This window comes from Carcharhinus amblyrhynchos, chromosome 20 (genome assembly GCF_965287045.1).
Source record: "Carcharhinus amblyrhynchos chromosome 20, sCarAmb.v2.hapA, whole genome shotgun sequence".
NCBI lineage: Eukaryota > Metazoa > Chordata > Chondrichthyes > Carcharhiniformes > Carcharhinidae > Carcharhinus > Carcharhinus amblyrhynchos.
The window spans coordinates 19,038,372-19,052,852 of NC_137343.1; the positions used below are offsets into that span (position 1 = coordinate 19,038,372).

General features: G+C 42.5%; 1 protein-coding gene across 1 annotated transcript; it reads left to right on the top strand.

Moving 5' to 3' along the window:
• The first annotated feature begins 3,336 nt into the window (after positions 1–3,336).
• On the top strand, positions 3,337–4,116 carry LOC145356185 (testis-expressed protein 26-like). The gene has a single exon (XM_080208796.1). It carries the CDS (start codon positions 3,337–3,339, stop codon positions 4,114–4,116), a length of 780 nt encoding a protein of 259 aa, XP_080064922.1.
• Positions 4,117–14,481: the final 10,365 nt, after the last annotated feature.

A 14,481-nucleotide genomic window follows, 5' to 3' on the forward strand; every position in this document is an offset into this window, starting at 1 on the left:
GGTCATGTTTCTGACACTGAGCCCACTATCGTTGAGCAGCTTGGTTGAGACCTTCCCACTTTCGCTTGAGAAGTGAACATCACTCCTCCTTCCCAAGCTTTCCATCAACACCTGCATCTGAAAACCAGAGGGCTCCTTGCAGCTTCTCCTCTATCTGACAGTTTATTGAATACAAATCGCTGGCACACATCTCTCCCAGAAGAGATACGGACTGCTTCTTAAAAATAGCACAGAATGTCCAATTGTTTCATGTCACAAAATGCAACACCAGTAATGTGATCTACCAATCATTGGCACTGATATGTAGGGAAAATGCTGTTTAATGAGCAATTTAGTTTAGTTTACACAAAGTTAATGTATGTTAAGCCAATATGATTTAATGCTGAATTCTGGAATACAAGCGCATCACATGATTTGGTCTTCACAACACAGTCAAAATTGACAAGGGAGAAAGGCAATGATGCAAGACGTCAAGGTTGAACATCCATCTCCCTCGCAATTAAAATTAACAGCTCCATTCTCTAAATTCAAAGCCCTATTGTACAAGGAAAAACATTTGGCCTTGTGAATTAAATTATTGCAGTTTTACTTGAGATGTTTAAGAAAAGTCACTTTATTTCACACTATGTGACCATTTTTTGATTTTGTAAGTTTTGAAGTAAGTTCAGTAATTAGCTTTCGCACCTCTAAAGTTCTGTTACATTTTAAGACCTGTTAGTTGAATATAGTGTGTTGTGTTTAGCACATCAGTCACTGTCAAGCGTTGATAATGTATTTTAGATGGGCTTTGTGGCATTGCTGTAACTTTTGAGTTTTGCAAAACTATTTTAAGTTCAATTGATTTATACCAAGCACTGACAGATACAACAAAAACATACTTGTGGGAATTTTACCGGCACACCGACCCCAGAATCGGGACAGACGAGGCTCACAGAATGGAATTCTCCATTGGCTTTGGGCAGGCTAGGCGGTAAAATTCCAGCAACTATAGCAAAGCAGCAAAAACACCACTGTTAATAAGTGATTGTTTTAATGACATTACCAATAGATCAATTAGACATCTAATGAATCTATGTTCCCAGATATCACATGCTGTCTTATCTCAAGCAAAGGCACACATGAAATATATACTTACGCACTTACATCCTATACATTTTTCCTATTAATTCTTTCAAATCTTCTTTGTTAGATTTAAGATTATAAACAACTTTACAACTCTACCCCTTGTTTTAAAAGTAAATCAATTCTTTCCAAGTAACCAGTGAAAATTAACAGTAACCTTCAAATGACCTATCCAAAACATAGAGTCATTGATATGCGTCTGATTTAATACCAATTAAATAAGGTTTTGAAACGATGACCTCAAGATATCAATAATGAGGGCATGACAGCATTTCTAAAAAAAAGGCAAGGAAGATATGACGAAACATTCTTTTATCTTAACAAGAAGTAAAGTAACAAAAACAAACTTTAATGAGGAGGATGGTCCCACAAGTAATTGAGGTCTTAGAGGGCCAAGCAGGGGACAGTGGGAAATAACCAATAGGTGACCATCACCCTCAAGAAACCTGTTAGATACTGACCATGCCCATCTTGACCAACCACAGATTGGTCACACACCCCTTAAGCCTATTAAGAATTAGCCTCGCCTATGTGGGTTGTGGCTTGGAATGAGTTAATGAGCAGCAGCTTTCGCAGCAAGTTGCAGAGCGAGTGACTGCAGTCCAGAGGGAAGCAGAAGTTACAGAGATAGAAAACAGAGACCAAAGGGCGAATTTTCTCATTCTGCCCACCACAGGAATTCTAATGGGCAAGGAGTGGAACATGGAAAGATCTGTTGACATTGGATGGTATTTTCCAGTTTCTGGGCGAGCACAGCTGGAAATTCCCACCTCGAGGGTCAACCTGTGTCCAAAGCTGAACCAGAAAGCAAGAGCTGTAGTAAGTGAGTCAAGTCCCTCCCTGTCTTTAATAGATAACAATCTACAATTTATTAAAGATTTCCTCAGTTATTCACCAAACTATCTTCTGTTGCCTAAACGCTTAAATGAACACAATTAGAATTTAAGTTCAAATAAAATCTAGATATTACAAATGGTGCTTAGATTTTGCCAATTTTCTAATAATTGTCTCTCACCAATCTTACAAGTAATTTCCATGTGACTAGATCCACATTCACTCTGCAGCATCTTTTTCTGAAGTAGGGTAGGGGCCTACATTTCTAACCCTGTTTGTTTTCACATGTCCTGGCCTTCAGATGAAGTCTATTCTTGTTCTGCCAGTTGTGTGGTGGTGGGGGTGTTGGTGGGTTGTTGTATCTGTTTTTTTCTTTTCAGTTGTTGGTTGATTGTTAGTTATTGTCATATTATGATTGTATTGGCTATCTTAGGTGGGATTTTATGCATTACGGACGGGGCTGGAACATGTGGAGAGCCATTCCAAATTCCGTTGACGTCAGCGGGACCTTCTGATCCCACAGTGGGCGAGGCCAGAAAATTCCACACCCTGTCTTCTCAAAACTGCCTCACAATTGATTTACCATGAGCAATGGCACAGGAGATCTACCAAAACAAAATATTTAGAATCACAATTTCTAGGCTGTATGCACACTGTATGTGAACTACCTGGTGTTTCACACACAATTATTGACAGGGCATCTGAATTTTAAAATAGCAAGGAAATTAGTTTATGTTTTTGTCAAGTTTCAGGTGACCTGAACCAGAAACTCAACCAGAATTCTCCAGTCTCGCACGCCATGCCATCACTGCCAGCGAGAACAGAGAATTTGGTGCTCAGCCAAGTCTGTTCACAGGAGCGGGACTGGAGAATCCCAGCTGTGGGTGAGGTTTGAGAATTTCAACCCCTGTCATTGCTAATTTTAGTGGAACATTGTAATAAATTGGATTAATGACAAAATCATCAGATAATTTCTGATATATTTACTTCTAAATATTAATGACAATACTCTGTTGAGATTAGTAGTGGGGGCAAAACCACCTTTAACTTAGGCCAGACATTTCACAGATACTACTGAAGATTATAGTTTAACCTCTATCTGTCTCAATGATTTTCAGAATTTGAACACCTATTTTAACTCATCGTTAGACATCAGCCTCTGGTACAGTGTCGTCATGACATAACACTATTGTTGTGATGTCACAATCATTAGGTTCATTTATAAAGCCCACAGTTATTTAAAATGTTGCCTAAAAAGACAACAGCCATCGCTGGGAAATTGATCAGGGCGATACAAAATCAATTATCAACTCAAAGATGCCATCTGAATTTGATACAGAATTTTAGAAATGGAGATCCTGGGTCACATCTAAGAAGACAATGCAACACGTCAAGAGGAATGGTAAAGGGAGGCCTACCAAAATCAGATCCGAGAACATACCAGATTGTCCGGTAACTGCAGCACCTTCTGATCCATATGAGACAGTGTACCAACATGATTATAAATCTAAAACCTCACAGAAGGCAGTTTCTTTCCGAGGGAGTGCTTGGTATGAACATCCAAGGAATAATCCCCAGCCTGAAGAAATATTCCTGGTGCATCATCTGAACCGAAAAGAGATCCAAAGGGCGCCCACTCCTCATGTGTACTGGGACAGACACCCTAATGAAAAAGAAACACGCCAGATGCTTAGTGCGGATTTTTGCACTGAATATCAGGGGAAATTTACAGCAGGAAATAAAGCACCTGCACCAAAACCTGTCCTTCCCAGACCAGTTGAGCAGAAAAAAAAAATCCCGCATCCATTGATCACAGAATTCCGTGATCAGTACCGTTCACCATGCATGCACAATGTCCTCATGTCAAGCACTGCCCGTTTTGGCAGCAATGCAACCCGAGACATTCCACCAAAGGGAATAGTTCCAGCTGTGACATACGCTCACATCAAAAATCAGGAGAACAGGAAGAAACTGACCACTTATCGTGAGCACTATGGGAATGCCCAAGATGACCTTGTCTCAGTTTTGAAGTCCGTAGATACTGAAGCTATTCATAGGGAACTGGCAAATTCAGATCCCAGTGAGAGGAAAGCAATAAGAACATTTCTGGAAAGTGTGACTTTGCCCTGTGTTACTCCGCCAAAACCAAAAATCTGCTAATCCACTCAACATGTCCATGGTCCGGCTGTACCGCAGGCTTCGGGAAAGACAACTGTAAAGGCTGGGATTTTCTGGTCCTGCCCGCAGTAGGAATCATTGGGGAAAACTTGATGGACCAGCCAAAGGTCTGTCGACTTCAGCATGGAATTTCTAGTGCTGTGGCCAGTGGGACTGGAAAATCATGGTCAATGTGAACAAAATCTCGGTGACCTGCAATTTTCAACGTTTTACAATGATCAATAAAAAAATACTGCATCTTGAGCTTATTTTATAATTCAGTAAAAACATTGCAACCTTTTAAAGAAGGTAACTTGGTAATTTATCTCAATTATTCTGCCACAGGCTTTTAGTACATATATGTTCTTTGCCAATTTGCAGCTGGGTTCAATTACCCTGTCTAAAAGAGACAAACTTTCTTCAAGCTACCTTGCCATATTACTGTGGATGGAAATGTGTTTGAAGGTGAGGCTGGGAGCTAATTCTGAGAGTTGTGAGCATGATCGACTCCCCAGCATGTGCCCACCTCCAAGTGATCTTCCAGGAAGCAAGTGTACACTGGTAGCAATGATCCCAGGAGTGTGATCCTGTTCGGGAAAGAAGCCAAAAGTCAGTCTCCTGATGGCAGGGTGAAACTAAGGGATTAAATCCTTGGAGGTTTGAAGGGAAGCATCAGAAAGCCCTCAGGTAATTGGCGACCAGGAAATACATGCCTTCAGATTCCTGACTGCATATACGTGGCATGCAGCAGGCAAGGTAGTGTACTTTCTGGAGTTGGAACGAGTAGGTGCTCCTTTCTGGGTGAGCGTTAGCCACAACAGGTAACAATTGAGATTGGGCGGTGGCAGTCACAAGGCAATGGGGCAGTGCTGTCCAAGGGAGACAGCAAGGTTGCAATTGATGGTGACAGGGAAAGACTGTCTAAGGCAGTAAGAGAGGGAGGGAGGGAGGATGACTGACTGAGGCATTGACAGAGGGAGATAAGGAGGAACAACAACAATGCAGATATCTGAGGATGAGTGAAAAGTCTAGCATCATATTGTAATGGGGAAGGGGTTTCTAGGCAGGGCTGGTCAGATATAGGTGGCTTCTAAAGACAGTGTTGCTACTGTCAATATGTTAAGGTCCTGAAGATTGATCTGAGGGCACTGGGCAGTGAAGGAAACAGTGACAGTGAGAGTGAGCAGTGGGCCTCGGGCTGGAGTCATGGTCAGGTATCAGATAGCTTCATGGGGGTGGGGAGAGGTGTTCACAGAAATGAGCAAAACAGGTGGTGCAGATAAAGGGAGGTCAGGAGCAGGGTGGGCATGAGGATGGTAATGGGTGTCAGTTCAGAGGGGAGAGAAGGCATGTGGAAGATGTTGGTTATAGGGTCAAGGGTAAAGGGGTGAGGTTCAAGAGTAACAGGATTACTGGCTGCAGCAAAAAGGATGAAAGAAAAGCACACACGGTTTGCAACTGAATTTACTGGCTGCAGAGGAAAAGTGGCAAAGAGGGCATTATTGAGTGAGTCAAAATTGCTGCAGTAAGTTTTCCAATCCCATCTCCAGTCACATTAGATGGTTTTCTGTGGTGGTTTTTTCACTTGCAATCTCATAGTTTTGCCACAAACTTAATTAACAAGCCTATAAAGATGAGAGCAGCTACATTGTTAACACCATTGGCAGGTGGGGAGGGGGGGGCGACAGAGTGTCTACCCCATAATTCAGACAGACAAGCAAAGAGAACAGATGGCAGAGATTGTGAAAGCCTTGATTTGATTTGATTTATTATTGTCACATGTATTGGCATAAAGTGAAAAGTATTGTTTCTCGCATGCTATACAGACGGCGTATACTATTCATAGAGAAGGAAAGGAGAGAGTGCAGAATGTGGTGTTACAGTCATAGCTAGGGTGTAGAGAAAGATCAATTTAAAAGGTAGGTCCATTCAAAAGTCTGATGGCAGCAGGAAAGAAGCTGTTCTTGAGTCGGTTGGTATGTAACCTCAGACTTTTGTGTCTTTTTCCCAATGGAAGAAGGTGGAAGAGAGAAATGCCCGGGGTGCATGGGTCCCTTGATTTTGCTGGCTTCTTTGCCAAGGACTAACGTTATGCACCCAACACTGAGGTTCAGAGTGAAAATTAGACCGTTGTTGGTACTTTCAAAATCATTAATTTTTGTGTGACTTTCATTTGTAGTTTGAATTAAAATGTCTTTAAGCATTTCCTGCTAAAATTGATGGGAGCTATTTAATAAAAACTAAACCAGCAGCATTGGAAACCCGCCAGGTTCATTAAGTAGACAGCCTTAATTGTGAAACAATTAAAGAATAAGTATTTCATTAAAAGATAAGTTAGAATGGCTGGAAATGATCACTTTTATAATTAAGAATAAGTTATTAACACTTAATTTTAAAGACAGATTCTTAAAATGTTGTGGGAATAAGAAGCTTGTATATTTTTCAGGCTGACAGAATAAAAAGAGATATCATGACTTGTTTACCTTTACTGGAGGGGAATAGATAGACCCTTGCTGAAAAGGGCATCAACTTTAAATAACAGACAACTACATTAACTAATTATTGGTTGACAACTGACCTTGAGATAAGAGATATAGCTTGAGAGAAAGCATTGTCTTAAAAGCTGAGGCAATGGCCATGTTTGCCCTGCGCATTGATGGGCAGAGCGAGCTGGTACAGTTCGGCGAGAGCTGAGAAAGCAGGATCATGACTGGCTTCTCGGCTCTCATGATCTTACCAGAGCCAGATATCCAGCACGGTCAGCCTTTCGCCCACTTCCAGCAAGAGGCTGAATGATTTATTTAATTTTATTTAAATGTAACTTTCAATCTGGTCAGTGAGCTCAGTGCTCAGTCATCCAATCTCACTTGCCTTTACAGTAAGTGAAAACATCACCCCCCCAGGAAAGGGGAATAGTCTTGTTGCTCTCGCCAGTAGAACTGGAGTCATTGAGGCCCCCAGGGAGGCCAAGGGCAACGGGAATGTGTAAGGTGCCAGCTTGGCATCTTGGCACTGCCAGCCTGGCACCTGGCTGCAGACCCCCAGATTGCCGGGCTCAGTGGTGGCTGGTTGAGGTTGGCTGCAGTAGCAGAGGCCTGACAACTCTTTCTCTCTGTCAGCTGTTGACTTTGAACATGTGCAGCCACAAAGGTCTGTGTATGCACAACAGCTCCCTCTGCTGCAGCTGGTGAATTAAGCCCGCCCACTACCTCTAATAGCTAGAAACAGTCTAGGCCATTTTTTTATGGATTAGGTATACAAGGTTGGGAGTAAAAACAGCCCAAAAAATGGATCTGCAACTCTCCCATTTTCACGCTAGCTGGGTACTTAGAATTTTTCTCACAAAATTCCACCAATATGTGTAATTAGCTCAAAACCAACGGGTTAATTCTTATTTCATTATCGGCAAGTCATTGACCAATTTGCTATTTTACAACAATCGGCTCCGGTGGGCACTTTCAACATTTTAAAGTATAGGAAAAGGTGTCAAGAAGCTATTTAAGAAAGAGAGAGATAGGGCAGAGAGAGGGAGAAAGGGCAGAGAGAGAGGGAGAAAGGGCAGAGAGAGGAGGACAGGGAAGTGTAAAGAGAGGTGGAGAAAGGACAGAGAGAGATGTAGTAAAAGAGAGAAATGTTCTCTCTCATAACATTTCATGAGAAATGTTGACAGAGAGGGTAGTAAGGGCGTGGAATGCCCTGTCTGCAGCAGTTGTGGGCTCGCCAACTTTAAGGGCGTTCAAATGGTCAGTGGATAGGCATATGGATAACATTGGATTAGTTTAGGTTAGAGGGTCGTTAGATTCGTTCCAATGGTCGGCGCAACATCGAGGGCCGAAGGGGCTGTACTGCGCTGTAATGTTCTATGTTCTAGAGAGGAAGGTATGGTTAGAGAGAGGTGGAGAACACAATGTTCATGGAGAGGTGTTGTGAGCTGTTGTGTGTTACAAGTGATCAATGTTTTTTAGAGTCATCACACCATGGCTTGGTCTGAGAAGGAGGTGAGAAGTCTGTTCAATTGTTAAAGTTAAGTTTTGTCCTTTTATTGTAAATTACTGCTAATTGTTGTCAATTGACACTTAATTATTTATCTTTCTGACTTGTTACCTTCTTAATGGTTAATACACTTTCTGAATTCACCATTTAAAGTGTTCTTTCTTGCTATATAGTTAAATCCCTAGAACCTGATGTGATTTACAATTGGGAATTATTGCATATGCCACAAATCTCAGCTCTGATAAATCAAACATCTTATACCATTGAATGGTAGTCATGGCAGTAACACAGTGAGTAGAATCATGGCAATTTGGACAGTTAAAAGCAGAGTAGTCACAGAAAAGAGCAGGATGTAAATACTTTGTGGGGCAGCATACATAGGGAAAGGAACACTGCTGGCATAGGGAAAGTGTTTTAACTGCAAGAAGCAATATCATTTTAAACACAAGTGTTTGGCTAAAAGAAAACAAGAAAGCCTTTTCAGATGGCCACGAGAGACACTGCAGATGAGTGTGATGAAGAACTATACACAATACAACAGATTAGTTCAGTCAGATCCGTAGGTGACAAGATGCACCATGGAAAGCATTCTTTCTGGTTGTATCATAGCTTGGTATGGTTCCTGCTCTGCCCAAGATTGCAAGAAACTACAAAGAATCATCCAGTCCATCACTCAAAACAACCTCCTAGTCATTGACTCTGTCTACACTTCCTGCTACCTCAGAAAAGCAGCCAGCATAATTAAGGACCCCACTCACCCTGGACATTCTCTCTTCCACCTTCTTCCAGCAGGAAGAAGATACAAAAGTCTGAGGTCATGTACCAACCAACTCAAGAACAGCTTCTTCCCTACTGCATCAGGCTTTTGAATGGGCCTACCTTGCACTAAGTTGAAATTTCTCATCACCTAGCTGTGACTGTAACACTATATTCTGCACTCTCTTGTTTTCTTCTCTATGAATGGTATGTTTTGTCTGTATAGCGTGCAAGAAACAATACTTTTCACTGTATGCTAATACGTGACAATAATAAATCAAATCAAAATGGGTTGTGAATGTTTCCATGAAGACTGCAGAGAGAGGGAGAGAAATTGAGCGAACAAGAAATATCACTGATACATTTTGCAGCTTAATGACCTTCACAGATCTATTTGAAATGGCTCAACATTGTGACCAGAAAATGAAACCCTCGAAAGAAAGATTAAAGCTATATGATGGCAAGATATTCATATAAAGAGGTCAAGTTAGTCTGACAGCCCAGTGCATTGGCAAGAAAGAAGTTCTAGAGTTCCAGGTTATCGATGGGATCAACAGCTAGAGCAAGCCTAAAACCTAAACATGCCAACAGGGAAAGGGCAGAAAAAGACCCCAGAGAGAGGAAACAAAAGAGAGAGAGAGAGACAATATTCAATTAAACCATAAGATAGTTGCCAATCATGTTAGTACAGTTAAATACATGAGCCAAAGGTAAATGTTCACATCAGAGTTGAACTGGAAAAGTTGAAAGGCAAGATTCCAGCTGAGTCTATACCTTTGAAAGCAGATGATAATTTGAAGTTTTCAATGAACCATGCTGTGTGAGAACTGACCTACAAATTTCAGGGATAGCACAAAGGTACTAGGAGGAAAGAATGACACAGAATTCCACAATTGGAAACTGAAAGTGAGAGTTAAAAAACTCAACGCAACGCAAGCATATGCGCTCAACTAGTGAAGCTGTTCCTTTACAACATCGGGCAGCCAGGGAACAAGGATCCCATGGATAACAGTGCAGCAAGAAAGCTGAGTGGAGTTTGGTAAGTGGGGGAGTTCGGTGAGGGGAGCAGGAAGTGTTTATTTCCCTTCATTTTTTCTCTCTTTCTCACCCTTTATGACTTGTTTTAATTCTACTAAACGAAAGAAGCTGGTCATTTGGTGAGAATCTGATAAGTGGGTAGGTTCTACTCTATCCCAAAGGTTTAAAACAGTACTCAACATGGTATTGAAGTTAAAAAAAATATATAAAAAAGCATTAACAATAATTAAATAATTTAAGTAATTGTTTAAAATATTAAGATGGTAGCGTGGGTGATGTGTCACGGCTACAGTATGTGGGCGCTTCTGTGTAACATTTTGATCCATGGAAAACATGTCTGCAGTAAGGGCTTGAGGAACTTGTGCTCAGAGTTGTTGTGAAACACACTAATGAAGACCACTTTCCTTATCCTTGTAACAGTTGTATTGAATGGGTAAAGGGTGATGGGGGAGGGATAGAAGGTAGCAAAGCAGATCTAAAATGTGATGCACACTATTCCTCAAACTACTCATGGCAGTTGCCCTGAAATTGCAGTCTTGGATGATTGGAGTTAATGGTAATGGCTGACTAAAATGATATCCTCATGACCATGAGTTGAAGGGATGAGAACCATAATCAGGTATGTTCTCATCTTTATGGCCATCCTCCAAACAAGGTAATGTTACTGCCAGTTCCATGGCTCTCAGTCAACCGAGACCCCAGGTAGGTCAGGAGAAAGAGGAGGTATTGAAGAGCAGCTCCTGTTGGCCAATGGGAAGGAGTTGGCAGCCCTATGATCTTTGATTGGGGATAGAAAGAGGATACTGGACCATGTAGAAAAGCTTTATGTTGTATTGGAAGAGTGTCAGTCTGGAATGATAGTGGAGAATAAGGGTCATAGTGAGAAATTTACTCCCAAAGACCTCAGATTTGAGGGTAACTTTGGGAAGTTCAGTGATGATAGAGGAGTTGCTGAGGATGATGAGCATTGGGGTCCCTGAGAGCTGGTCATGGCTGATATTGAGATGGGTGGCTGGAACTTAACTGAGGGCAAGGCAAGGGTGATGAACTGAGGGTGATGGAAGGGGGGTTCAATAGTGATTGCAGGAGGGTATACGTTCATGCTTTCTATTCCAGCTTCATTGTTCTGGTATCCATGCGGCTGGTACCAACAAGAGGTGTTCTGGGTTGTGACCCTCCAGGGTGGTGTTGATCAGACTGGGGTGGGTGGACACAGAACATAAGAACATAAAAAAGGAGCAGGAGCAGGCCATCTAGCCCTTCGAGCCTGTCCCGCCATTCAATAAGATCATGGCTGATCTGAAGTAGCCATGATCTTGTTGAAGATGTACCCATTGCTGAAAATACAGCTTCCCATTGGGCAAAAATGCTCAGGACAGGAGCAAAGGTCTCAACAGATATACTGACCAGATCATTCCCTGCAATTTGTCCACAGATCACCTCAGGCAGATATAATGGGTTAAGTCAATTTAGCACTTGTGCCACCTCTGGTGCAGCTGTGGAGAAACTAGAAGAGGATAACCTCAGGTCAGGCAGGGTAATGACCAGAACAACAACAGGAAGGGACAGCAGAGGGCCAAGCAGCATAGGGAGATCACCAATTCCCTGTGTAGGAGAGTGAATTTGTTTGATTTGTGACAGACCCAACGAGCCAGGAATTCGCTGCCATTGTTGGTTTTCCACAGGCACTAGGGGCAATTGAATGTGGCACTGAGAGCTCCCGAGGATCAGCCAGTGGCCTTAATCAACAGAATGTGTTTGTAATCTCTGAATTACAGTTAATCTGTGGTCACCAGAAACCCATTCTTCAGGAGTGTACGTGCTACCCAGGGAGATTTCAGCATTTAGATGTCTTCACTTACACTTGCAGATGTCACAAATGTTTGCTCCCTCTTGTCAGCTGCAGGGTTGGCTCCTTGGTGACAGGGGATGGTCGCAGGAGACCAGGCTAATGATTGCATTCATAAAATGTAGCAGAGAGGGGACACAATGCCACTCGTACCCAGTAAGAGGAACAACAGAACAGACTACTGGACCACTAAAGATAAGTTTCTATTGCTTGCACTGCCTGGCAGAGCACCACAGTACTCTTCAGAAAGAGGGAGAGGGTTATTGTGATCTGCAGCACACTGCACAACCTCATTCAACAAAGACAGGAGGAATTTACAGAGGGGAAGACAGAAAAGACAAATGTTTCCTGTGATGGGAAGCAGACGGCACTGCTGATGAAGGTGAGGATGCAGCAGATGATGCCAATGCAATGGTGCAACGTGGCAGACAGGCCTGTGACACCCTCATTGCATAAGATTACCGGCCAAGTGAGTGATATCTCTACAGCACCATAGGTTAATTTGACGGGGAGTCACACACTGGCACATTCTCCAAATGGGGCAATGCCTTGAAATAAAATGAAATTGAACATATACTTACAATTGTGCTTCATATACACAGTGATTAGATGCCTACGCCATTTTAACTTCCTTTTCTATTACAATGCCTATCTGGAGCCCTAACGTCCACAACTGCTATGGGTGCAGCCTCTGGACGTCTCTGACCAATAGCCTGAGGTGACCTTGGTGACCATCCTCTGGTTGTCCAATGTCTAGAGGGCTCTAGACTGCACGTCTGCATCCTCAGTCTAACCTGCCAGACACAATGTGGTCACTGGCAAATGGGAAGTGAAACAGGAGGGCACCTTTGGAGTGTCTTGGGATGAAGCCACTGGGGTGCCTGGCTGGCACTCCTCCTCCCTCTGGGTGCATGGTGGCACCTGCCCGACTCCTTGAGGAAAGGGGAACTTGGAGGACAGTCAACACAGTGGCACAGTGGTTAGAACTACTAACTAACACTAATGCCTCACAGCACCAGGGACCGGGGTTTGATTCCTGGCCAGGGTCACTGTCATGGTGGAGTCTGCAGGTTCTCCCCGTGTCTGCATGGGTTTCCTCCAGGTGCTCCAGTTTCCTCCCACAGCCCGAAAGACATGCTGGTTAAGCATGCTGGTCACGGTGAATTCTCCCTCAGTGTACCTGAATAGGCGCCGGACTGAGGCGACTACGGGATTTTCACAATAATTTCATTGCAGTGTTAATGTAAGCCTACTGATGACACAAATAGATAAACTTTAAAAACATGTCTCATCCTTCTGTAACTTAACCATTGCTGCACTGCAACCATGGTTAAAGTAATGGAATGCAGGTCCATGCTCATATCCACATCCTTTATTCGCAAACAACTTTGTGACTAAATAAATGTCAGTAAGAGTTGGTTCCACATGACTAATTTATGGAAGTGTTATTGACAAACATACTGAAGATACAATTTACAACAACGTATAGATTGAATCCTGGTACTTGCCGGAAAATAATTTGGAGATAATTTGAAAATTAGAAAAAGGGGTTTTGAAAATCACAAGTAGGGTAAGGGTACAGTCACTGATTCAAAAACTGGACTCCAGAAAGCCCAAAAGCTACAGCATTACAATAGAATGTAATTATAAACTGACCAGGATCGTTAGCTGAAAGGCAAGTGTCAAATCTGAAGACTTAGTATGTGTGAGCAAAATGAGATTTTTCAGCAGTACATTGGCAAGATGTATTGTGAGAGACAGATGAACTCTTCCAACTGGATGCTTGACAGGTACAGGAGGGAGTAATCCTGACCCAGTCGTAGACGGGGTCAAACTTTTCCTGAGTGAAATCTGATGATGGTAGGAAGGTACAGCTGCAGTTGCTGTTTTACCTTTGCACCGTTTTAGCATTCAGTGCTGCAGATGATCCTATGGCACAGGAACTGCAGCAGTTCAAAAAGGCAGCTCACCAGCACCTTCGCGAGTAATTAGGGATGGGCAATCCTCAGCAGCGGTGGCCACATCCTGTGAAAGAATTTTAAAAATTACCATAACAGTTTGTAACTTGTATTTGGCACTGCATGGTGGTACAATGGTTAGCACTGCTGCCTCACAGTGCAGGGACCTGGGTTCAATTCCAGCCGTGGGTCACTGTCTATGTAGAGTTTGCACATTCTCCCCATGTCTGCATGGGTTTCCTCTGGGTGCTCCAGTTTCCTCCCACACTCCAAAGACATGCGGGTTAGGTTGATTGGCCATGCTAAATTGCCCATTAGTGTCAGGGGATTGGTAGGGTGAATATGTGGGATTACGGGGAGAGGGCCTGGGGTGGGATTATTGTTGGTACAGGCTCGATGTGTCGAATGGCTTCCTTTTGCATAATAGGGATTCTATGATTCTAAGATTTTATTTACAAGTAACTTATTCTTTATCCTTCTTTATTATTCACGCATAAGATTTCACATTCAACCTTCTTGTATTATTAATTTTTAGCTGTTTCTATGAGACAAATGCCAGAATTACTCTCTGCATACATTGACTAAAAAAGAACAAAAAAATTCAGAAAATTCTGAGACTGATGTTGACTCACTAACCAAACCCATAGAGTAATTAATGCTTAGCAATTCCTGATATAGTTCTTGCAAGGAGACATTTTGAGGAAAAGAATAATATTTCTCTGCCCATGCACCCAAATAAACGATCTGTCTGATATATGTATGATTAGAAGGCAT